This window comes from Drosophila tropicalis, unplaced genomic scaffold, assembly GCF_018151085.1.
Source record: "Drosophila tropicalis isolate 14030-0801.00 unplaced genomic scaffold, ASM1815108v1 contig_3, whole genome shotgun sequence".
NCBI lineage: Eukaryota > Metazoa > Arthropoda > Insecta > Diptera > Drosophilidae > Drosophila > Drosophila tropicalis.
In genome coordinates this window covers 705,244-720,806 of record NW_027172753.1, presented here as the reverse complement: position 1 = coordinate 720,806, position 15,563 = coordinate 705,244, and the positions used below count along the sequence as shown (strand labels likewise).

The window sequence follows — 15,563 nt, the reverse complement described above, 5'->3', positions numbered from 1 at the left end:
AACAAATCCAAAGCCAGCCAGCCAGCCAGCTCTTAAGTAAATAATAGCCAACTCTTCTCTTAAAACCCAAAATCACCAAATAAGCCGAAAAATGCAAAGGCAATGGGCAAAGACACAGTGAGAGAGGCAAAAGCAAAGACAAAAGCAAAGGCAATGTTTGTTTGCTGTATATAAGAAACGAAATGGGAATTGAAACACTGCGCAACGCTTTTCAGGGCGGAGCGTACAATTGAAATGAGAGAGAGCCAGCAGCAGCAGTAGCAGCTGCGAGAGAGCGAAATGACAAATACAAATACAAATGCACGCTGCCACTGTCGACTGCGACGCGTCGCTGCCAGCTGCTTTCTCTCTCTCGTGCTCTCTCTCTCTTTCTTAGGGTTTCGCTTTCCCGTTCCTTCGTTTGGTTCTGCCGTTCAGCAGTTGTAGTTGTATTTGTAACGTTGCAAAAAGACGCGCAATCCACAGAACGTGTTAACAAATAAAGAAACCAGCAAAAACAAAAAACCAAAAAAAAAAAAAAAAAAGAAAACATTAAAAATCGAGCAAAAAAAAAAAAAAACATAGATGGAAGAGAGCAGAAAACTTTTGCGAAAATTGTAGAAAATTTCATTTTGTGTCGTTTCGAACCCCTACAAATCCCCATCCGCTACTCCTCTTCCTGTAACATCGTATCCCGGTGAGGTTAGTTGTCTATCTCCCTATCTCTCTCTCTCTCTCTCTCTCTCTCTGCCTGCATAAAATTATAAACTGCAAAAATTATAGCAAAATGTTACAAGTCTGCTGATGTCGGTTGTTCGTTTTAGGAATCGGTTCGGATTTGCATATGGTTTTGTTTCATTGTCAGACACTTTAATTGCATGCCATCGGGGTCAATTTGAATGTTTAACAATAGTTAAGTTGTTTAATTACTTGATACTTGTCTCCGTCCCTCTCTAACCTTGTCTTAACTCGAATTCTAATTGAATCAAGTAATTCCAGATGGCAACAAAATCGTAACAATTACAAATATTCTAGTTCTATTAGAGATCTTTAAGAAAAACAATAAGAAATTTTATTCAAACTCGATTGAATAAGGATATAAAAGGATATAAATGGAAAATAATTGTCATATTTGGATTGTTGTGTATTTAAGTATGATCTGATATACATATATGAATAAATCATAGTTAGTTTAAGGTCATAGGCCAGGTATATGGAAGGTCAGCGTTGAATTTTAAAATTAGTTTTAAGAATTCATTCAATTTTGAATGCAATTTTCTGTAATTTTTATTTTTAAGAATTCATTTAGTATCTTCTAATTCACAGTTTTTCTTAGGAATTCAAATCAAAATGTATTAACAATTATTTTGTTAAAACTTAGCTCCAATTTAAGTGGGAGAAATTTGAAAACTTTAAGAAAATTCAAACAGTTTTCTAGGTAAAATCTCGCAATTTTGAAATGAAAAGTATTCTTAAGGCAGTTGGGTCAATATTTTCAAAATTATATATAAATTTTTTAAAAAGAAAGATACTATAAATACAATTTTATTAAAACAAAACTTTTTTAGTTATGTCATTAAACATATGGTTAAAGCCTTTAAATATATTAAATTTATAAGAAAATTTTAAAAATTCTATAAATCAATCAAATATCTTGACTGATAAGGAGCACTTTAAACAACTTTGGAAACTGTTTTGACCAGATATCAGAATCAGAAATACCCGAAAACCTAGACAGGATTAAAATTAGAGGGATTAGCCAAGTTTTAAGTAGATACTTTGAATACATTTTGATTCAAATTCCAAAAAAATAGTTAAAGAGAACTTTAATCTACAATAAATTTTTAATAGAAACAAAAATTTAAAGAAATTTTATCTTAAATTGAATGATTTTGTTATAAACTTTATAAAATTTTACGGTCTACTGGTCATACCTGGTCATACCTCGACCCACGCCGCCGTGGACCCCTTAGCATATAATAATTCCTGACCCTCTCCAAGCGCCTCTGGTACCAATTTCATTCAAATTGTTGAGGAGTTGATGAGTAGAGAGTGAGTGAGTTTTATTTCCTAAGAAATATTTCAAATTAAATCAACTTAAAACTAATAGCGCATTTTACTCACGCTTTCTACACTAGCCCTTCTAGTGTCTTCCAACACTAACAATCATATGTTCTTATAGCTAAATTATGTGTAGTCTAACACTATCAAATTACATTTCAATTCAAACTCTAACAGCTTTTTTCATTTCTTCACAACACCTGACTCCTTTCTATGAACTACCTAAGGTTATTGGATATTCATTCAATCGATGGCAATTAGAATACATAATTGAATTGAAGACTTTTTAAAGATAACTCTAATTTACATTATGTATTAATATATGTATGTATTTACCTTGAATCCTTTTTCAGATCATACCGATTACAGCATTAAGAGAGCGTTTTAGGTAAGTAAAATTTGTGTTTCTTAACTATTTAAGTATGAGGTTATGCATTTAGTTTAAATTTTTTATATAATTTTAAATAAAATTAACCCCCTTAATAGGTTTTAGTCAGTTCTTACTACTTATCATGCAAATACATATATTTTGTTTAATGTTTTCATTTGAAGCAACAAATTTTTCGATAAATAAATGTATTAAGTTGAATAATTTAAGGACTTAATTATGGAATAAAAAGAATATCCGACTAATAGTAACTACCAAAATGTATTTACTTAAGGTATCTATTTAATAACTTGTGAAAACATAATTTTCAAAATTTAGAATTTGATGTTTCACTCGTATTTATGTACCTAATAATTTCTGTCAGAGTTTCACATAAATTTCAATGGCAATTACCTCGTCCTCCACCCCTTAGTCCATATTGCTGCTCCCTAGTTCTTTAGTTGTACTTCATGTCAACCCCTATGAATTAACCCCTTTTCATGACAGACAAACAGACTGAAGAACAAGAAGAAGAAGAAACCTTCTTCACCCCAAAAAACACGAGTTGGACAAATTTTGCCGTCGGCTCTGCCACTTGCCTAGACATCATCATCATCATCGTCATCATGTACATGACGGCTCCATATCCAATTTGCCAAACTTGGCTACCATTTTACCCCCAAAAAAAAACCCACTACTATATATAGACCTGCCAAGTTATGTATATGCATTTTCTTTTGCTGAGTTAAATTTTCTTACAACTAAATCAAATGTTTTGATAAATTACCTTACACACGCAAACAATTTTTGCGTTTTTTCGAGGAATACAAAATGGTGGCCATAGAGTGGCTATCGATGCTTATCATCTTGGCCATTAAATTGAGGCCAAGTCATTTCACTCTCTCGCTAGCTTTTCCTATGCCCATTTCCTTTTTTTTTTCATTTTAGGCATTTGCGTGCCTTTTAATGTCTTTTCTGCGTTTTGCATTTTTGTTTTCCATTTTCCATTTTTCTTTTCTTTACTGTTTCCACACTTTATCTTTCTAGTGTTCTTCCTTCTATATAAATATTTGCCTTTCGGGTTGTCAACACAATTGAGCAATTAGTTAGTTAGAGTTACTACAGACCAACAATACATAGATCTTCCCATGGAGTTATAACCATGTATTTCCCTCTCTGGGGAGGGTAATTTTCATTTCAATTGCATCTACATACATTTTCTTTCATTCCTTCTCGAGTCATTTTTCTTCACTTCAACTTGCCCCACAATTTATCTGTGATTTAAAGTGCAGTTTTTCTTGTCAAGTTTGGGTTCGCTGGCTGGATGGCTCGTTGGCTCGCTGAAGTGCCTGGATGTTGGTCATGAACATGTTGTCATCGTCTCATGATGGTAGTATTTATGATTATTGTTATTACCAGTCTTGGGGATCAACGTGAGCTTTGAACTTGACCAAAGCGCATAAAGGAAAAGCCTCAATTGAGATTGTGATTGAGGTGGAGATAAGTTTTTTCTTTTCGTGTGGAGATAAATTCTCTCGAACTCTAACCCAAATGGGAGAGGAGTTGAGTTGGCTTGAATGTGTGAATGAAATTGAATGGAAAACAAGAGTTCTTTTTGGATGATTATTAGGTCAGTGGCAGTCAGGTTGGCTGACAGGTTGGCAAAACGCACCCTGAAGGCCTCACACACACATACACAGTGTCTGTGTGCTTCTCATACGGAAATAGCAGAGATTCCTTTTGAAGTTTACGCACAAATATGCCCAAGCTGTTGCTTGGCGTTGGCAAACCAAAAAAGGATAATAATTAACGCAATAATCATTGATGAAAGGGCCAGGAGGCTCTCTGGGGAGCCAATGCTTAAAATGATTAACGCGTTTAACCCATTGGCGTTGAGGCATGCGCTCGGCCAGTATAGGCTAGCGCTAGCCTTTGGTCCCTTCCTCACCTCTCTGTCCCTTGGCTCACTTCACCTGCTGCGTGTGTTCATTTTGTAATTTGCGTAGGTGATGCCATGGAATTTGATTTTCACACGTGTTGCTTTTGCCCCACCTCCGTTTTGCCTCCATTTCACCTCTACTTTCTGCACTCCTCCCCCTCCATCAGCTTCTGCTCCTTTAGCCAACTGCTCTTGTTGTTCATGTTAATGTTAATAATAATGGAAATGCTGTGTGCAATTATCTTCCATTTCATTGATTCCACACACGCGCCATATAAAAATAGAAAAAGACAGCGACTAAATCTTCTCTCTAGGCCTACCAACAAAGAGTTCCATCCAACAATTTTCCAAATGCTTTAAATTATTCTCCCACCAACAACAACAAAAAGGAAAGAAAAGGAAAGTCTTAAAATCTCTCACCCATCACTAATACATACAATCCAGAGTAGGAAGGGAATCTATGTAACTTATCCGTAGGGCATTTCTCATGATCTAATCAGTCACAATCACACCCAGAAAAACAAATATCGGATGCAATCGTTTCGATTCATTAGCAATCGATCTCTTTCTTTTCGAAGATCTCAAAGACTTCCTTTAGTTTTTTTGCCTTGGGGGCATATCAAATCGAGATCTTATGGGAAACAGAAGTCAGAAGTCAATCAATCAAGAATTATTCGATTCCCCTGGTTCTTTTCTTCTTCCCTTCTTTCCAGTCTTCATGAAACAATTATCGGGGGCAACTTGCAGGCCGAAAAAGAAAAAAGACAAAAAAACATTCACTTAGTTGGCACATTCAAGTGCCAATTAAACATTTTGTTCAGCCAAAGGTGACAATTACCCAACAACAGAATGCTTGGCCTCTCGTATTGACCACAAAGGCAGTTGGCTTTTTCCAATATCAACTTATTCACTTATTTGCTTTTGGCCTGGACGACTGTCGACTAATCGAAATTAAATGACGTGTGAATGTTGGCAGCTGCTTGCAGTTTGTCAACTGCCACTGGTGGCTTCATTACAATTGGCTTTCTCGATATGATACCCTATTCTAAATGTCGACTAGTTTGGCTATCAAGTCAATGCAGAAACAGAGCTTCAGGTAATAAAAGCAGGATTCTTACCAAAGGTGCTCTGACCCCCAAAAGATGAGATAAGTTTACATAAAGTCATAAGCTAAGAAATATATACTATCTCTTGTTTGATCATGGGTAAATAGCAATACTAATGGTCCTAAGTGTTAAAGTCTTTAAGGTCTTTAGTGTAAAAAGGTGTTTAACAAAGTGTTCTTTGATGATCAAGGACCATTTGGATCCACAATCTTACTTATCATTCACATGTTATTTGATTGCAGAAAACTCTTCTGCTTGGTTACTTCTTGAATATATGGATGGGATATGATTGCCCAACGCACGAATTCGTTTATTTAAAACATCATATGAAACCAGTGACGGATTTCCTTGGGAAATTTTTCCCTTTATGGAAGATTTCACTTCTTGAATTGGTCAAATTTCCCTCAATATGCCCGATTTCAAACCCCAAATGCATGATTATCCCTGTACAACTGCAGAAAATGTTCATTGATCATGATATAACATAGAGTATTCACTTTGAATTTGATCATATAGATTGGAAATGACCATTCTCTAAGCAATTGGGCTTTATTCCTTTTTTCCTTTTCTTAGGGTAATTCGTAATAGAAAAAGTAAAACGTCGGCCAACATTAGACTTAAGAATCGTTTTGCAAATCGTTCTACATATAAGTAATTCAAGTAATGCAAAGTAGTTAAAAATGTTTAAATAATGGTTACGTATATTAAAGAATTCCATTGAAATCTTTAGAGTTTGCATCATCAAACTAAGTATAAGGGAGGTGAAGGGGTTTTGAAATGTTAACATAGATAAACAGGTGTCTGCCGAGGGGGGTGAAAGGTTAAATTTCTTGAGAATTTTCGTCACGTGGTTAAAAGAGTAACTCAAAGTCAGTAAGCTTAATATAAGCAATTCCTGGACAATTGCCTTTAGTCTGTGTCACATTTTCTCTGTCTCTCTCTCTCTCTCTCTCTCTCTCTCTCTGTCTCTGTCTCTGTCTCTGGTTGTCTGTCATTTTTGTGGTTTTTTATCAATTTAGTTGTTATTTTGTTTGGTTATTTCGGTCTCATAAATTATGACGATTGTTATTTGTGCTGTTGGTTCGATTCGTTCGATTACGTTTTTATGATTACCAACTGCCACTATTTCTGGTTGCAGCTTTTCATAAATTATGGTAACATTCCCTCCATATGCAGCATATAAACCAAATGTATGTGTATATATCGTGTTGGTTATATCGCACTAAATAGGTTTTGGGTTGACGGACTTTCACGCCTGAAACTTGTCTATTTGCTCACTCGTATATTCATCAAAATTTTTGATTTGTGTGTGAGTGTGTGTGTGTGTGTGTGTGTGTGTGGTTCCCATGTTGAACATTTAATTAATGTTTAAATAATCTAAGCGATGGCTACTTTTTCTCTACCTCTTCATACATCTTCTCCTTTGCTTTTGTTTCTTTTGCAGTGTGTGTGTTTGGCCTCAGGTAATTCGCAGAGTGTGAGAAGAGGAATGTGCTACTTACGTGTATTTGATTAAAATTTGTTTAATTTATTATTGACTGCTGTAAGTTATGGCCAACTTGAACTCGGGTATAAATTGTTCAATTTTATGCTTGATTCGTTATGGGTGATTTTTGTTTTCTTTCGTCTGGAAGTCGGCAAATATGTTGATCGTTAGGTAACTCCTAAATTTAGACACTGAATTAAAAGATATTGAATCATAAATGAAAGAAAATGGAAATTAATGACATACAATTGGAGTTATTATAGGAATCGGATATAGTTGTATGAACTATGAACTAAAGGGCCTTCGGCCTAGATGATAATCTACATCCATACACTAGCCTGGGATTGGAACCCAGATCCTCGTTGTTAAGAATTGGAGTTATATAAAGTATTTGAAATTAAATAATAAACAAAATCGCAAAAACTTTCAATGACAAAATTACAAAATTTTCAAAAATTTCTAATTTCTTGGGGCTTCTAGGTTTATAAATTTCCTTTAAGAATATGTGAAGTTGGAAATTTTAATAAATTTGAAGTTAAATGTGTTAAAAGAATGTTAGATCACAAATAAATATGAATTTCCACAGCAAAAAGAACAGAAGAAAATATAAATCTCATCTTAATCGAAATGGATTTTAATATTATACTTAAGTGTACACATATGACATTCAAATTTAGCCCCCATTTGGCATTTTAGTTCAACTTTAGACCCATTAGCTTATGCCTTATGGAAAGCCTGTTCAATAGGTTTGCTTCTCAACGATTTTCTTGCAAGTTGTCATTAAAATGCACTCATGTGTCATTATTTATAGCTTTGTGCTAATAGTTATTTCTCTAGACAAAAAATGTAAAACGATAACCAAGATCTTTTCAGCCAGTTTTCCAGTCTATGCACAGAAATCAGAGTAAGCTAATTTACATATAAATTAAAAATAAAAAGAACAACAAAAACAAAACCAAAAAAAAAAAAAAAAACAAGTGCCTCAAAAAAAGATGCACACATACAATCGCACTCGTAAGGAAAAGGCTAAAAGCAAGCAGTTTGTTAACCTCGTCTCGTCTCGTCTCGTCTCATCTCATCTCTGGCCAAGGCTTTCAACTTGCTTCGCCCGACATTCCATAGAAAATTTCATAAATACCAAGCCACAGGACGAGGCACACATACATAAATCCCTTAGTAGTTTGTAGTAGTAGTAGTAGAAGTAACTGCGCAAAAAAAGTGAAATAAAACAAGGAAAGCCAAGCTAAGCCACATATGCGACACTTTGTTGCACATGTCCTCAAACAGGATGGATAGGAAAAAGGCTAGAAAATTCAGCCCAATCCAACCTAACCCAACCCATAGCATCTATCCCGTTACCGTCTGAAACCGCAAAATGTTTAAATGTCTTTGATGGGTGGTAAAGGATGAATATACATATATGTATGTATAGGCGGATTGTTGTTGGGGGGGGTTGGAGGCTGGGATTTTCATTGGCCATAGTCAAAATTTAGTTTAGTTTCTGGCCTGGCATTTTGTGCGCTTCAAAGAATTTCACAACGGTTCGAATTTCAAATATTTTTCGTCCGACAAACTACACAGAAAATTGGAAAACTCATATTGTATAGTAAAATATTTTCGTTGGTTAAACAATTCTCAAACTCTGCTGCTTCTCAGCTCAACTCAGTTGCTTTGATGTGTGGTTATAGCCTGAACACTTGATAGCTCGATTGATACATGTTTGTAACGAGTACACACCAGAGATCATTAATTATGATTTTTGATTTCTCATTCTCATTCTCATTCACATTCTAAAAAGGCGCCTACTTTCTTGGCCATATTATTTGTTCAATTTCACGGTATCGATCAGTTTTCTTTCTTTTTTGTATCATGTTATTTTGGAATTCGTTTTGGCTACTCAGACTGAAGCATTTGAATTATCATTTTATGGCATTGCCCTAATGATGATAGTTTTCATGTTTAATTAGTTTTTCGAATGACTAGTAGGGAAATTGTAAACTACCAACAACATCTGAAATGAAAGTTGAACAACAACAATTTTGAAAAAATTAGAAAAAAAATCAATTTCAATTATGATTAATTTGATGTTTAACAAGATTTACGTTAGAATGGTGTACAAATTTTAAATGTAAAAGTTTAATCATTGAGAACAAAGTTTTCGGGGGAAAAAATGACCACAAGAAAGTTAATCAATTTATATAATTGCTCTATTTTGGAATTAACGATAATATCTAACGATAATATCCTTATTGAAGAGAGAGAAGTTTCAAGATGCTTGATGTGGGAATTTGAAGGTTTTGAAGGTTTCTTTTGGTAAAGTACTAATATACATAAATATAACAAAATGGGTCAATAATAACTATGATTTCCAGGGATACTACTTGAAAAAGTTATCCACAATCATTTCCATTATCCCTGACTGAACTACCTTTCAGTATTGCTTCATCGGGGGGAAAATCCACCAACTCGAGAACAACAGGGCCTAATCGTAAATATAGGCTATCGGATAAAGCTTTTTAGGTACAGTCTGCAGGATCAAAAATAAAGGAAAAACCATAAACCATGTCCTGCACGGAATCTACAGTTTTAGTTTTCGGAGGATGCTGCCTAGATTATTTTCAAGATGTATTTTGTAAAAATTTAATAGATGATTGTATAAACCTAATTATCTTATAATCTTCAGATTCTTGTGTCAAATTTATGGTATGGTATATTAAAGTCGTCAAAATGTATGCAAGAGGCAGAAGGAAGCTTTTTCGACCAGATAAAGTATATATAATCCTGATCAGTATCAACAGCCAAGTCGATCTAGTCATGGTCATCTGTCCGTCCGTCTGTTTGAACGCCTAGATCTCGGAGACTATAAAAGATAGAGCCACTAAATTTGGTATGTAAGCACGTGTAGTATGTAAAGTGATCGAGTTTATTTTATATTTTTGCCACGCCCTATTCCGCCCCCGAAATTAAAAAAAATCGTTTAACTCAAAGACTATTCTAACTAAGAGACACCATATTTGGTATGTATATTTGTTTCATTAATGCGCAGATTTTTAATGTATAAAGATTTTGCCATGCCCACTTCCACACCGGAATTTGATTAACTCCCGCAATTTCACCATTTATCTTTTTCCATCAAATTTGGCACCCTTTAATTTAATAGTAATGTTCCAGCAATGTACCAAATTTTATCCAAATCGGACAAAAAATAGCCAAGTTATGCGTATAAACGTTTTTCCATAAGGTCGGAGTTGGCCGTTGACTGGTGGTGGCGCTAGGGTGCGCATATGCCTAAGTGAGCAAGATACTGATATTTGCTTGTAAAAAGCATGTGAAAATGCATTTCCTTAATAAAATTCAAATATTTGTTTTACTGGTGCATGGTGTACTTAAGTCGGTGAGATGACTTACTTACTTCATTTTTCAATGTGTCTTACACCATAGAGTATCAAATGAATTCATTTTGTCGGAATATAGAATTTGTTCTATACATTGTATGTTCATATGTACTTGTGGGTAGAATCTATAAATTTGTAATTAATATTTTAAAGATGAAAATAAATATATAAGAGTTTATGGTTTAAGTGAATGAATCGAATTGAATAAAAGAACTTATGTTTTCATTATAAATTTTTAAATTTTTAAATTATAAATGCGTAATATGTACAATATCATTAACAAATATTAACAAGACTAATTTTTGGCCTGAGATTTTAAATAAATATATATTCAAAACTATATGATTGGAGTAGAAATTGCATCTATATGTCTTACAAAGGATTAACTACACCTCTCTCTCCCTCCTTCTCTCTCTCGTCCGACTTCTTTCTCTGTCTCTGTGTTAATGCTTTTACTAGCACTTTGTAAGAAGAATATAAATTGCATATTTTAAGTCCACAAAAAGCCCTTCTCTAACGCTTCCTCGCCTATATTTGAGGCCCAGTCTAATTGCCATAATCCATTTATAAGGTAACTTTTCCATACAATGCCCACAACGACCTCAAACGACGGGAGAAACAGAAAAAAAAAAGAAAGAAAGAAAATTCGAAAAAAATGGAAAAGAAAAACAAACAGAGAGAGAGAGACAGAGAACAAAAATCTATATATGGATGTGTATAAGCCAGACACAAAAAGGCAGTTGTTGCAATATGACAAGGCTAGTAAATAAATAAGGCTGCCCAAGTCAAATCACCCTCAGTTAACCATCCCAGCCCGCATAGCCCCCGCGCATCCACATTGCCCTGCCTTTTTGACGACCGCCCGCCGCCTGCAGTAAAATGATACAAAGAAATGCGAGACGACGACTCGTTTGTACGTTCGACGAAAATCCTTTTTATTAGAGCGATAAAAGCCAGCGAAAAACATGGGAAAACTGTAAGAAGAAAACCAAAAAGAAAGAAGAAAGAAGGAAAAACAGCAAAGCAGTCGATTTGCATTGCCTACTTTGCGGCGACTTTCATTTATTATTTCACTGGAATTGTAATACATGGGCGAAAAGTTGCTCGTTCTTCCTATTATAATTTCTCTTTTATGCATTAGACCGTGGACTCCACATCCACCCATCCCTTCCATCGTCTAGAAGACTACCCACTGTGCTTACAGTGGTCTTGAAATGGAACTTTGCTGTTTTAGGTTTTGCTTCATGTTGATTTTATGGTTAACTTTCTAATAAGATTTCGCGGTAATTTTTTGTCGAAAATAAACTCCTTAAAAAAAAAACTCGCTGCACGTGTTGCTTTAATAAGCCGCCCGTCCGATTCACCCAGATGAAGAGGAAACATTTTCTTCCTTGAAATTACCCCAAAAATGTATTTTCCGTGTTTTTCAACCAATTTTTTTTTTTGTTGTGGCTGGAGGATTCAGTTACATTTTGAATTTTGATTAGCATTAAAATGAGCGGAAATGATGGACAAATAAATATCCGCTTACAATTCGAAATGGGCCGAATCCGCCCGGCCACCCATTACGTTTCCCCCTCCACCACACCAAAAGTCCGTGTCGCTCTTGTTGCAACATCTGTTTTGGAATTGGCAATTTAATCATAGGAATTTGTACTCGATTTCTGGCCATATAACTACAGCTGTCAATTTGAAGTATTTGGTAAATAGAGACAATATAGAGACTGATAAAATAACTAAATTGATAGAATTGTTGACAATGTATGTATGTTAGTAGACATCAAATCAACTCGCATGCATATTGTCTATGGAAACATGTGTGCAGTCCGTCCAGGGCTTATCTAGAACACCTTGTCAATAAAATGTGATGAGAATATTAGTTAGTTTTAGTTTTCAACTCAATTCAATGGAATATTGTTTGCCATAGCTACTATTTAGTTTATTTATTTCTTCAGCATTTGCTTCCGCAACAAAGTTGTTTGCTCCGCTTTGAAGTTGACCGCCTCAATTAGGTTTACACCTCCTTTCAACTCTTAAGCAAGTTGTGTAGTTTAGTTGAAAGGGCAACCAGCAGCGGCCCACACAAAGCGTACCTGTAAGGGCCGATGAGTTCCAAAGAAACAGAATAGTTCCTTCACACGCTAGAGATGGCAGCGTGAGAACGGATGAGAACAGATGGCAGCACTTCAGCACTAACCATAGAACACATAGATGGGACAAACTCATGTTTTTTTGATTGCAAACGCTAGCCTAGTCATGAAACCCCAGAGAACTTCGGGAAAACCCGAACGCTCGTACTCTCAATGAGAGCGTAAAATGGGGAGAGGGCCAAGCAGCTACGAAAATAATTTAGTGTAGCACAGACTACAGAACGATGAAGGCAGGCCTATGTCGCTTGTGATTTCGTTCTGTCTATGTATGTGTACACTCGTCGGTACATGCTCAGGCTTCGTAGTGTGTGTGTGACGTGAAGTTGTACAACATCGCATTTCAATAGCTCGCTCGACCAAAATTTTTAATTTTCGACAAAACAGCGACAATGCGAATAGGTAATGCCTCTGTGAAAAGAATATCAGGAAGTATTGGCATCAGCTTCGTATGTGTCACGGTGGCTGTGCCGATAGAGTGCTCGCTTGGCGATCGGAATATCTCTGGTTCGAATCCCAACTCGGTTGGCACAGCCACCGTGACACATACGAAGCTGATGCCAATACTTCCTGATATTCTTTTCACAGAGGCATTACCTATTCGCATTGTCGCTTTTTTGTCGAAAATCAAAAATTTTGGTTGAGGGAGCTATTGAAATGCGATGTTGTACAACTTCACGTCACACACACACACTACGAAGCCTGAGCATGTACCGACGAGTGTACGCATACATATGCAAAACGAGAGCACAGCGACACAGACATGCGCTCATCGTTCTGCGATCTGTGGCAGACTGAATTATTTTCGATGTGTAGCGACACTGCGGCCGCTCTCTGGGGTTCTACGCTGTTCGGCTTTTGCCGAAGTTCTCTGGGGTTCCACGCTCAGGCTAGCATTTGTAATCAAAAAAACTTGAGTTTGACGCATCTATGTGTTCTATGGTTAGTGATTAAACTTTCGTCATCCAAATCGATTGGCTTTGCGATTTCCATTAACGAATACAAAAATTCGTACAAATTCTCACCTCACTCTTTAAGTGTCGATTGCCCACTCTTCTATGAACTTCTGATGAAACTTTTACTCTGAATTCGTTTTTCAAAGTAAACAGATAAAGTTTGGTTTCTAACATTTCACCCGTTGGAAAAGTTGCCGAAATATGAAGAGAACTTCTTGTAAGTATTATAAGTTCAACCGTAACAATGGCTTCTAAATGCTATTGGGATATTTAATCCGCCTTCAGATCTCTTACTCTAAAGCCATGCCCATTTCGTAAGCGAAAAACTGTTGACATTCAATCACGTTGCCATCTCAATCGGCTGTTTCTTGCAGTTTCGGTTGCTGTCTCTTTATTGATCGTTAAAAATGATTTAGACCTGACAATGAGACATTGTTAAGAGACCTGAAGAAGCCGAGGTGCTACCTCTCGTAAAAATTTTGTGGTTTCGGTTGTTGCTACACACTGAAATTCAAATTAAAATAATTTTTCTTATTGTGTCTGTTGTTGGCTGTTTGCTGCTGTTGCTTTCCTGCTACTGTTCTTGATTTTTGAGGTTTTTGCGGTTAGCAACATGTTGCTAACAGAATGCTGTTGGCAACATGTTGCCAATGCAGGCAAACAAATTAATGTTGTCGAAACACGAGAAAACCTTGTAAACTGTCTGGGCCAAGAAGACTTTTTGTCCTTTTTTCATTTTGGCAGGTCGAGGTCTGGGCCTAAGTCTCAGTCTGGTACTGGATCTTGGTCTGGGAAAGAAGAACTTTAAGCCAAAGTTGGAGAGAAAGAGGTCGAAGAGCTGCTGCACGCATAACAACAACGAGTTGAGGCGGCTTTTTCGACTTTTTGCCTTTGCTTGAGATGATGTGGCGGCAGTTCCCCCCTCTCTCTTTCTCGCTCTATCTCCTCTCACTTTTTTAAAGATTTGAAATTCTTTTTTTTTATATTTTTCTTTTTGCTTTTTGTGTTTGTTGCACGCTTAAATGTCTTCTAAGTGGCGTAAATCTTAAATTGTTGCCCCAGGCTTGTCTTGTGTTTTTTTCTCCATTCTTTTTTTTTTCTTATTTTTATGTTTTTCTTAAGGTTTCAGCTCTTTTTGATTTGTCTGGACCAAATCATTGCAGATTATTTGAGGGATTAGTTTTAGTTGGTGATTTAACATCATTTTGTATGCAAATTTCTTTGGAGAAATATATGTTATAATGATGTCGTTTTTTTCTTCACTATCATTAAATTGGATTTGTTACCGGGTTAAAAAATATTTCCTTTTTCTTTTATTTAAAATTAGAGAGACTTCTGGAAATGTTTGAAAAACACTCGCCTTTTTTTTTTGTTAAGTCTAATTATTGTGATTAAAAACTTTTAACAAAATTAGCAAAAAGTCAAATGTGTCTGGACATATTCTGCCATATCTCCAATTGGGAATTGAAATTGTTGTTTATAAAGACTGATTTGAAATTTGTGAACTTGCATTCGATTGGACTAAAATGTTTACTTTTGAAAAAGATTTGAAATTCTCATTGATTATGGAGATTTTATTTGTTTTTGGCATCTTGTGAGGCTTGAGGTCAATAAATCTTACTAATTTATCAGATTTTAATCACAAAATTTGAGCAGGTTGTCTGTTTAGTTGTTTCAAGAACCACCAAGTTCTATCATCATCAGACTAAGCTAAAGAAGCGACAGTTGTAATGGTCATATCATATCTAAAAGTAGTTGGGAATTCAAACTACATGAAGCGAAAAAGGAACAAAAAAGCTTGAAACTGCAGATTCCACTTTTTTTCCTGTGTGCATACACTGGGCGCTATCAGAATTAGTGTAAAGGGCTCTACATATATTCAAAAGATAAAGAGGTTTAACAAAAATGTGATTAATATTTAAAAAAAAAAAATAAAATATGTTAATGGTATAAGATGTTATTAAGGTGCTAGACTGTTTTGATATAAGTATGTACAAACACAGGGCAGTGTTTTCCCTGACCCATTATATTTAAAAGTCTAGCATTTTTTTTAGTGCTGGTGCTTTTAAAATTGACTTTGAGCCAGAAACTGTTAAATATGTGTTTTTTGCAATACAATCCTGCGAA

General features: G+C 35.5%; 1 protein-coding gene across 2 annotated transcripts in view; it reads left to right on the top strand.

The window, feature by feature from the left end:
• LOC137572256 (protein toll) overlaps positions 1-15,563 on the top strand; it is a 71,673-nt gene that overhangs the window by 37,612 nt on the left and 18,498 nt on the right. The window contains exon 2 of one of the 2 annotated variants that reach the window (XM_068283995.1): positions 2,394-2,428. In XM_068283995.1, the coding sequence (XP_068140096.1) occupies positions 2,394-2,428 (35 nt within the window). Of the gene's footprint in view, positions 1-2,393; positions 2,429-13,518; positions 13,654-15,563 lie in introns of those variants that run through there. The other variant, XM_068283996.1, reaches the window with a different exon arrangement.